This window comes from Propithecus coquereli, unplaced genomic scaffold, assembly GCF_000956105.1.
Source record: "Propithecus coquereli isolate 6110/MARCELLA unplaced genomic scaffold, Pcoq_1.0 Scaffold19, whole genome shotgun sequence".
Taxonomy (NCBI): Eukaryota; Metazoa; Chordata; class Mammalia; order Primates; family Indriidae; genus Propithecus; species Propithecus coquereli.
Genome location: NW_012143856.1, coordinates 9,907,622 through 9,918,703, shown reverse-complemented (window position 1 = coordinate 9,918,703; position 11,082 = coordinate 9,907,622). Strand labels below are relative to the sequence as shown.

The following is an 11,082-nucleotide window of genomic DNA, read 5'->3' as shown; positions in this document are numbered from 1 at the left end:
AAAAATCAGCTTTTGGTTTCGTTGATCTTCCTTATAATTCTCTTGTTCTCAATTTCATTTAGTTCTGCTTTGATCTTAGTTATTTCTTTTCTTCTACTAGGATTGGAATTGGTTTGCTCTTCCTTTTCCAGTTCCTTGAGTCTGTTTATTAGGTTGTCGATTTCTAAGCTTTCTGTTTTTTGGATGTGAGCATTTATTGCTATTAGTTTTCCTATCAGATATGCTTTTGCTGTATCCCACAGGCTTTGATAACTTGTTTCTCTGTTATCATTTAGTATTTCCCTCTGTATTTCCTCCTTGACTCAATAGTTAGTCAACAATAAAATTTTCCTGTTTCTTAAAAGCATAAGTATTAAGGAAATACTTTGAGAGACATATATATGCAATGATCATAAGGTAATGTATTCTGAGAGTTTCTACCATGTTCAGTATCCAAAACTATATATTCAAAAGTATTTCCAGTATTCAAAACTATGTTTTAACACATAAATATTCAAATGTTTTTAAGCATGCAAAACTATATATATATGTTTGCCTACCCAATTTTCATTTTATTTAACCAACATGCAAATAATGATCTGATCCTTCAGTTTTACTAATGATTTAAAGACATATAATAAGTAGTTTAGATCTGGTTTTATTTTTATTTATAACAGACTTATTTTTAAAGTGAGGTGTGATAACATATTTGAACACTTTTCAAATCTTTCATATAAGAAAATTCTGCCACACATCCAGCATATTTTGGTACAAAAGTTACTATTTTGGAGGCCAGCTTTAGAAAAGATTAAATAGCTAGACAGAACCAAAGTAAGCAAGCAACTTCAAACTGCAGGTATTTTTAATTGTTTTCAAAGTTTTAGAAAGGAATTTTAAGAACATTGTTGATGATCAAGCTAATATGAATTGCTTTTATTCTACTCATTTCTACCGTTAGGCATGGTATTAAGCATTTTTAATGTTTTTTTTTTTATATTTGAGAAAAATATTCCCATTTTAAAGCTTAGGAAACTGAGGGTTAAAAAGGAAGTAATTTTCTCAAGTTTATCCCATTAATAAGTAGCGGAGGTGGGATCGATTTGAACGCCCAAGGTCTGATGACCCCTAAGCCTGATCAAAGCAAGTCTCTACCTCTTTAGAAATAGACATGTTTATTGCTTTCGGTTGTCTTCCTCCCTTTCCTTTCCTTTCCCTTTCCTTTCCTTTCCCTTTTTCTTTTTCCCTTTCTTTCCACTTTCCTTTCCCTCTTTCCTTTCTCCTGTATCCCTATCCTTTATTTGCTTCTGATTTAACTTAATGCCATGAAGCCAAGAAGATATCTAAAGAAGTCCTTGGTAATTGATTGTAAAACATCCATCTATTTCAAGAACACACCTGAGATTTATTCTTACATATGTACATAATCTAGTCCTAGATATATAGTATAAACTTGTTGATTTTTGTTTATTGAAGTTGAGGGACATTATGACAAAATACTGTCTTCCTCATGACATGACTCTCTTTTAATTTGCAGGTATTAAATGCACAGAGAGCAGGATACAAAGCAGCCATAGTTCACAATGTTGATTCTGATGACCTCATAAGCATGGGATCCAACGACAGTAAGTACAGGTATCACTTTTCTTCTCTCCTGTTTGACAGATCATTTGAAACTAAAAATTTAACAGGATTTTCCCTCTCGGGAAAATTTTATTCACAGTAGAGGTGGAAGTGACTTGTTCTTTTCTTAATAGTTTTTCTTTTTAACGTATGTGTTTTATTTATTGACATTTTGGTAAAAACTAAAGGGGATAAAAGCCTTAAATAGAGATAAATATGCTGAGTTAAGAATGCTATAGAAGAATTTTTGTGATTTATTTAGAGATTCACAACATTAAATTTTAGATATGCAGATATATTCAGTAGCTACTGTAATCTGGTGGAATTTCAAAGCCACATACTTGTGCATTCTTATACAGCTATTAGTCCCTTGACATACATTGTCATATCGATGGTTTTTCATTTAAAATGGATATATATTTCTTACTTTCTACTAAATATTAGCTTGTTGGGAAAATGAGCCAATTTTAGTGAAATAACTGCTGTAATCAGACAACTCTTAAGCTGTGTGTTTCACTTAATGTAGTTTCTGTCACTCAGGGTACTGTAAGTTTTATCAAAGCCTTTGTAATTGCAACTAAGATGATTCACTGCCAACATTCATGAGTAGATCTTTTATTTTGGTTTTTCTTTTCATACATAACCATAATATCTTTTGCTGCTAAGTTCTGTTGATTCATATATGCAAAGTAGAGCTTACAGCAAATAGTAGTTTTAAAGCTATGGACTGATATAACGCATTGGAATATATTTAGGACTTTAAATAACTACATCCTCAATAGGAAATATTTTATATTCCTTGACCAAAAAGTCTTCTTTTTATAGCTTAAAACAGTGTTTTTTGTTGTTGTTTGTCCTTCTTACTCTTAATATAATGAGGCAAAATTATATTAGAAGTAAAATTTGAGTTCCTTAATTAATTTCTTTTATATTTTAAATTATTATTTTAATCTCCTAGCTGATTAAATCTTCATGATTGTAGAATCCATGAAGTACCCTTAAGAATTTCTGGCACTTCAGGAACAGTTTGACAACCACTATGTGGGAATTATAGGACTACTTGATGAAGAGAGTTTACTTACTAAATAAACTAGTAATGTTGGAACTGCAGATTTGATACATTTTTCTTCTCCTTTAACTACCTTGCTTTAAAAAAAATATGTTATTCCACTTAATATATTCCAGGTCAGTAACTTTTGTGATCTGTATACATTACCAGCAAAATAGAAAGCACACGTATGCTGGAAGTAAACAGGTCTGAATTCTAATTCAAGCTCCTATTTGTATCAGCCGTTTAACTTTTAGCAGGTTCCTTACTCTTTGTGTATTTTGCTGAAGGCCTAAGCCCCAAGCCCCAGGATTTCTCTCTCAAGGGCTAAATATGTTTTGTGTTGAACAAACTGAATATTATTTGTAAACTATTTACTCTTTTGACATGTTTTCAATAAAAAATTTGCAAGCTGGAATTGTCAGTTCCCTTTAGCACCTATTTTGTTTCTGTATTAATAATACCGTAAAACTTTTTTGTGATAGTCATGTCAGTTCCTAAGGAAAATGTGCTAAATATTAAAAGTAGCACATAACCATAAAATCCTGTTTTTGCCATGGAAATGTTGCAACTGAGTTGTGATAGTTCAAAGATTGCTCAGAATTTGGTTCTTGACTTCAGTGCTTGGATTAATTTCTGTGGTATTTTGCTCCATCCTTGGGCGTGTATATGTGTTTAAATATTTCATACGTCCAGAGACAAATGTTGGAAAGCTCTTTACCATTTTCATCTTTGCTGTTACTTGGTAGGGAAAAGGAAAGCATGGATTTATCCAAAGGGGCATGTATCTATCCCTCTTTTCAAGGCTTAATCCCGAGTTACAAGGAATATTGGTGTTCTCCCAAGAGTGGAGATTCTAATGCCTGGAAACAAAAGAAAGTCTTAAAAGCCCCTTGCTACCAACACAAGAAACGTGTCCATTGTAATTTTAGCCAGGAGACAGAATGAGTTGACTCAGTAAGCCAATAACATTCTTTGTCTTCAGAAGGCAACAGAATGTGGTAGGAAGAATACCACTTCAGAACCAGGATATATGGGTTTATTCCAGGCTAGTTGGTACAAGAACTAGCCTGTACCCTTGGGAAAGTGACTTAACCTTTGTCAGCCCATTATTTCCATTTACAAAAGTGCAAATAATTTTAATTTCTATTTGACCTGACAAATTTGTGAAGATCATATGAGAGAAGGAGTATGAGAAAACCCATGCCATACTAGAGTGGGAAGAGCCTTAAATAAGTAGTTGAAAGCCTCAAGTTTGAGTCCAGGCTGTGCATGTTTCTAACTGTATAACCAGGGCAAGTTATCAATATTTCTTTGTTTCTTCTCCTTTTTTCTTTGATTTCTTCCTTCAACAAATATTTTTTAACAGCCTACTCTGTACACTGTTTTAGGCACTGTGACTATAGCAGGGGATGATATAGTCAAAGGCTCTGCCTTCGTATCTTTCATTGAGGTAGTAGAGCATAGTAGTTAAGAGAGTGCTTTCTGGGTACTGCCTGCCAAGGTTTGAATCCTAGTTTCACCACCTAGTAGCTATGTGACCTTGGGTACATTACCTAGTATCTTTGCACCTTCTGATCTGTGAAATGAGGATGATAATAGTACTTACATCATTGAGTTGCTGTAAAGATTGAATGAATCAAGACCTTAAGCATCTAGAAAACCTGATTCTTAGCAATCATTTAATGGTTATTCAACTATTAATATTGTTATTTTATTGCATTCTAGGGTCGGAGAGAAAAAATGAATCTATAATCAGATGTGCTATAATATCAAGTAGTGATAAGTGCTGTGAAGAAAAACTTATCAGGCTAAGGGGATAAGAATGACAGAGAAGGAAGGTGGCTATTTTAGGAGGGTGGTCACAGAAGGCTTCTATGAGGCATTGAGATTTGAGCACAAGGCTAAAGTAAGACATGGAGTCATGCAGATTTCTGAAGGAGGAATGTACCAAGGAGAGGGAACAGAAAGTGCAGAAGCTCAAACATAAAACATGCTTGGTGTTTCCAAGGTGTGGCAAAAAGCCACAGTGGCTGAAGGAGAGTGAGCAAGGGAGAGAGGGACAAGGGATGAGGTTAGAGAAGGAGCCAGGGTCCAATCATGGTGGGCCTTTCCGGCCATGATAAGGACTTTGGAATTTATTCTAAACACGTTTTAAACAGGGGTGTGAGGTGATCTGACATATTTTAAAAGGAGCACTTTGGCTGTTCTTTGGAGAGTAGACTGAAGGGTAAAAAATGAGCAAGAATGCCAACAGATCATTTAGAAAGTTACTGTAGCAGCCAGGCAAGAGGGGGCTTGGAGTATTACAAGTCAAGGTGATGAGAAGTGGTGGGATTATGGATATTTTTTGAAGTTGATAGGGTTTGATATAGGGACTAAGGGAAAGGGAAGAGTTGGGGATGACTCTTGGATGTTTAGGTCAAGAAACTAGGTCATGCTATTTACAGAGACGAGAAAGAGTAGAATTGATTGAGGGAAAAGAGACATTAAGTTCCATCTGAGAAACGTTTAGTTTGAAACATCTGTTAGGCAATCAAATGGAGATACTGAACAAGCAGTTGGACTTATGAATCTGGAGAGGTTGGGCCTGGCCATTCAAATTATGATTTGTCTATGATATATGATAATATTGTTTGGCAGTATATACTTCACAGAGATGTTTTGCAGATCCAAATTAAGATTTAGTGTTTTTAAAGTATTTTGTGAACTAGAAAATGTTTGGTTTTTTGGTAGATAAATAATTTTGCAGTCTCCAAGATGGCTACTCATATTTGCATATAACATTTTCCTCTTTTTCTTAATCATTTTACTAAAGTAAGATGCTTTCTACATCTCTTTAGATATCCTAACTCAAAGAAGTGCATTGCTGCCAGTAATTATAAGCCAACAGTTATGAGCCAAAAGTTCCTCGAGTTTATAATAGTATCTTCATGAAAGAATAAAGCATTTTACAATGTGTATATAATTCCAGGTTTTAACTATCAAATAAAATAAATTTTAAACTGATACGTGGTAGAGAAAGATCTCTTAGTAAGATAGGCAATATCTCCCTAAGATACATATAGTTCATTAATACCTCTGCAGCTATTAAAAATGAGATAAGACCAGGTACAGTTGCACCTGTCTGTAGCCTACCTACTCAGGAGGCTGAGGCAAGAGCACCACTTGAGTCCAGAAGTTTGAAGCTATAGTGTGCCATGTTAGCAACTGTGAATAGCCACTGCACTTCAGTCTGGGCAACACAGTAAGACCCTGTCTCTAAAAAAATAAAAAAAAATGATGAGATAGATTTATATTTATTGACATGACAGAATATCTGAGGAATATCATAAAGTGTTAAAAAAACTTACATTTTTTTCTATTATATGATCCCATTGATATATGAAAGATAAAATTTTAATTGATCACATTGATATAAAAATAGTGATTTAGTATTCCTGACTAACCATTTGGTTTCTGCCCTCTTGGGGCTTTGGGTTTACATTGTTGGGGGGGTGGGGGAGAAAGAAGAGAGGGAAAAATAGAATGTGTGTGGGATTGGATGTTTATATTTGCATAAAACAATTTGGAAGTGAAAAAAACTTACTCTACCAAGGATATCAAGATTTAAAACTTGTCTTCATAAGGATGAAAAAAACAACAACAACAAAATAGATCAGTAATTGCTGAGATTGAGGAGAGGGGTTGATGGGGAATGGGGGAATTTGGGGGGGTGATGGAACATTCTATATCTTAATTGTGGTGGTAGTGGTTGTAATTGCATGTATTTGTCAAAACTTACAGAACTTCAAATGTTTATTACTTCAAATGAAACATTTGTCTTTGGGTGGGAAGGATTATGGTTGTGTTTTGTTTTCTTTTTCTTTGCTTACTCTATACGCCCCCCCCTTCAAAAATGCATAATGAATATGCATTGTTTTTAAAATACAGAATGAAGTTATTTTGAAAACTGTAACAAAAGAAAACAAATGGGCTTTCTCTAAAGAAAATCTTTAGAGAAAAATCAAATCTGCTAAATTAAACTCACAGCTAATAATAAGGCTGCTTTTCTATTAGCAACATTAAGAGGATTGTTCTTATTTCTGTTGTTGAGTAACGGGTAATTTTTTACAAAATTCTTTTAGGGTGGCATTTGATTTTGGTTTTGAATAAGGTATAAGAGTCAAATTTCCTAAGATACCAATCAAAACACAAAGCTTTACCATGAACTCCAGGTTTAAGAGGAAGTAGAAATTTACCCAGCTTTCCCCACGATATGCCCTTTCTGAACTCCTGTTAGCCTTTCACTCGGGACAGCCAGAGATGTGTAGTGTTATTTTTCAGACTGTTGTAAAATGGTCTTTTCTTACACTGTCTGGCTTATACATCTCTTGGAAATGGGTATGTAAAAGAAGTTTTTCTCTTTTTCACTTAGGAGTTAAGTTATGTAGGGGAAGAAAACATAAAATTTCTTCCTCATCTTCCTTCTCTAACAGTTAAAGTCATTTCTACAGAGGAATAAATCCAATGGAAATATTAAAAATAAAAATTATGTCTCAATCTCATAAAACTATTCAGAGAATTGAAGTAATGTATATGTGCAGAATGTTAGCTTTGTTATCGTAAATGTTACAGTGTTTCTCAACTACTTTGATGATGAGTATAAATCTGTAATCTGGAAAATCAACAAATTAGACAAATTAAAGTTGATTGTAATTGTTTCCAGTTGCATTTGCTGCTATTGTGAAGTTAAGTCGATTGTACACTAAGTATGGGCTTTTAAGAATAATTTTATTATTATTTTATACAGTTGATGTATTAAAGAAAATTGACATTCCATCTGTCTTTATTGGTGAATCATCAGCTAATTCTCTGAAAGATGAATTCACATATGAAAAAGGGTAAGTAATGGATATAAAAAATAATCATGTAGCTTAAAATTCTTTAATATTAGTTGTAATCAAGATTATGGTTTAGAATGAACTCTGTTGTGCTAAACTATTTTTTTAAGTCATTATGATTTTGACTTACTGCGTTACACTGTTTTTTATTTGTATGATTATGTATTGAAATATATTCATGCTAGAGAGAGTAAAGCTAAAGTGATAACAGAACTTCCCATTTTACTGGGAATATCAAACCACTGCTATTTAAAAACAATGCAATTTACATTTATATGACATTTTCTATTAAGAAATGTTTGTATATTATTAAAAAAAGTTACTTTATAAACATAGAATACAAAACAGTGTGTTAAATGACTAACTTTTACAAAGATAAAAAGTCAGTTTTCAAGTTTTAAAAGTTTGATTTAGAATGAAAACTTTTTAATGAAACTTCTCTCCAAAAATCTCATTACAAAGGTAATATATGGACTAAAACTAACTTAAGGCACAGCTGTGTCATCTAATACAGAAAACAGTACAACGAACATTTCAGAGCTTCTTCCTTGAAACAGGTCCCTAAAACATAGTGGGCAGGAACAGGTTTTTGACCAAGAGGAACAATAACAAAAATATTAATAATAAAAGCAGCTAATATTTATTGAATATTTAGCAAGTGCCAAGTACTCATGAAAGCAAGAGTTCTATATTTGCTATCCATTTAATGCTCACAAGAACCCTTGAGTGGTTGTTACTGTTACTACTTATTATCTACATTTACCAAAAGGAAACTGGCACAATGAAATCCAATACTAATTTAGGGAGAAAAGACATTCATGAATATTTGAGTTTGAAAATGCATAAAAAAGAGGACAAGATTTTCTGTTTATTGTTTTTGTCATTTCCTCCATATAATAATGATATTGAAAATAGTGTTCGTATGTTATATGCTCCGAACATTTTTATTAAGTTAAGGAATATAATTTTGGATGTTGTATCAAAAATGATATTTTGTCAGCCATGTTTGCATAGTTAATAGAGGGGAGAACTAGTACTTGGTTTTACCTCAGTGTTGTTCCCTCATTTAGAAAAATTCTGTATATTTTAATATATATTTTAAAGAGTCTTTATTTTTAATTATAAAATCATACCTTTTTAAATTAAAAAGTAATACATGCTGGTAAAATATGGAAAAATTGAAGTATAAAACATTTAAAGTAAAAGTCCTTATAGTGCTGTTCTCCAACACATACTGATGAAAAAAAGCCATTAGTTTCCCCCATATTTGATTATTCCCATTAATTAATGATAAAGTACTCATAATATTGAACCATACAATACATAATATTTTGTAATTTGATTTACTTCATATTTAGATGCTTTCCATGTTAATACAAGTCCACAAATCTCTTATCCCACCTCTTGGGGACAGATGTATTGTGGAAAAAAATTTTGTAGGTTTTTAAAAGTTGAATAACATTCCAAATAGGATTTGAGGCAGCATCCCATAGTTAAATTAATGTATCTGCAGTGAATGTATGAGTATTTTTACATGTCAGTTCAAGTTGATTATCAGATGAATTGCAAACATTTTTTAAAGCTTTTCAGTTTTCAGAATTGTGCATAGGGGATTGTAGACCTAATATATACAGATGTGCCTTATTTATCTACCTACATACCTACCTACTTCATCCTCAAGCCCCTTCCGCTCTTTCTTTCAGTGGACAGAACCAGGAAATATATATGTTTTTTAAAGATACAATAAATCATGAGTGCATACTGTTGCTTCCAATGTAAATTCAGGACTGTAGGCTTTTTACTTCATTGATCTTAAATCTGTATTTTATTCTTCCACACTGGAAGACACCAACATAATAATTTATCGTCTTTAATTCTACAATACACACACAACAGACTCAGAATACAAACACTACTACCAACATTTTAAAAAATAGTTCTTTCTCTCCTTAGGTTATGTCATAATATAAAAGGTATGTAAAGTCAAATAATTTTGCCTTAAAGACATGTGAAATATTAATTCTCTGCGCTGATGCTATCAACTGGAAACACAGTTTAATTGATTCATTTGCTTTTAGATTTTCTCCCCTCAAGTGTGACTTTTATAATTGTATATAAACTGAAAGTCAAAATCAATGAGACAATATATATTCAAAGAAGTCTATATTTTAAGTATCATCTATCCTGTCCATCTTGTTCCCATTCTTACCTTATAGGTAACAATTTTTTAAAAAAGATTTTAGTTTATTATTAAATTTGTTAAATTAAAAACATTATAGGCAAATACCTATCTTTTCTCCTGCATCTTCTACCCTTAATACATAAACACTACTCCTCATCCTGCTTTTGATTTAACATAATACCCTGGAGATCATATCATATGAGTAGAGTTATTCTTCATTTCTTTTTATAGCTGCATAGAACTCCATTTTGAGGATGTGCCAGTTTAATCAGCCAGTCCCCTATTGGTAGGCATTTGAATTGTTTACATTATTGTGCTATTATAAATAGTGCTGTAATTAATAACCTTATATATAAACATTTTCATGTTTTTGCCAGTATACTTTTGGAATAGATTCCTAGAAGTGGGATTGCTAGTTCAGAGGTTAAATGTATACGTATTTTTGTCAGATATTGTCAAATTCCCATCCATAAGTGTTGTGCTCTCAATATGTGAGGGTGTCTATTTTACCACAGCTTCACCAACGAAGTTGTTCTCAGATTTTTGGGTTTTTGCTAATCAGCAAGATGAGAAATGGTATTCTGTTTTAGTTTTAATGTGTATTTCTCTTATTACAAGCAAATTTTAACATATTTTCTTATACTTAAGAGCTATTTGCATTTTGTTTTTTATGAAATGTTTATGATTCGCTCATTTTTTCTAGTTAGATTGTTGGTTATTTTCCTATTTTTGGAAGCTCTCTATTTATTTGTTTCTGATGTATTACAGGTACTTTTTCCTATTTTGACATTTTTATTTTTCTGTGGTGTTGGTTTTTTAGTGTAATCAAATGTGTTGGTCTTTTCCTTTGGGCTGCTAGTCTTGAGTCTTAAGAAAGTTTTTCCCATTCCAGCATGATAGAAGAATTTACCCACATTTATATTAATACTTGTATGGTTTCATTTTTAACATTAAATCTCTGGCTTATTTGTAATTTATGCTATATATGACTTGACGAGTGTATTCAAGCATATCTTTCCAAATAGCCATCTAGTTATCCTAATGCCACTTCTTAAAATGTCCATCTCTATACCCCATGGGGATGCCGCTATAATTCCATCCATAATTGAGTTTTCTATTCTTTATCATTTATCTACCAATACCATGCTGTTTTTCATAATAAAGTTTTATAATATGCATTAGTGTCTGACAGAGATAGCCATTCCCTCACTCCTACTCCTCTTTTTCAGGTTTTTCCTAGCTATTCCTGCTTTTTTGTTTCTCCAAATGATTTTTTATAGTTTTTTTTTTTTTTGAGACAGAGTCTCGCTCTGTTGCCTGGGCTAGAGTGAGTGCCGTGGCGTCAGCCTAGCTCACAGCAACCTCAAACT

The 11,082-nt window shown here is 32.6% G+C and overlaps 1 protein-coding gene across 1 annotated transcript in view; it reads left to right on the top strand.

Moving 5' to 3' along the window:
• RNF13 (ring finger protein 13) overlaps positions 1–11,082 on the top strand; it is a 142,644-nt gene that overhangs the window by 80,692 nt on the left and 50,870 nt on the right. Inside the window, 4 exon segments of the mRNA XM_012642915.1 lie at positions 1,514–1,601; positions 7,440–7,530; positions 8,258–8,262; positions 10,162–10,190. Coding sequence (XP_012498369.1) covers positions 1,514–1,601; positions 7,440–7,530; positions 8,258–8,262; positions 10,162–10,190 — 213 coding nt within the window.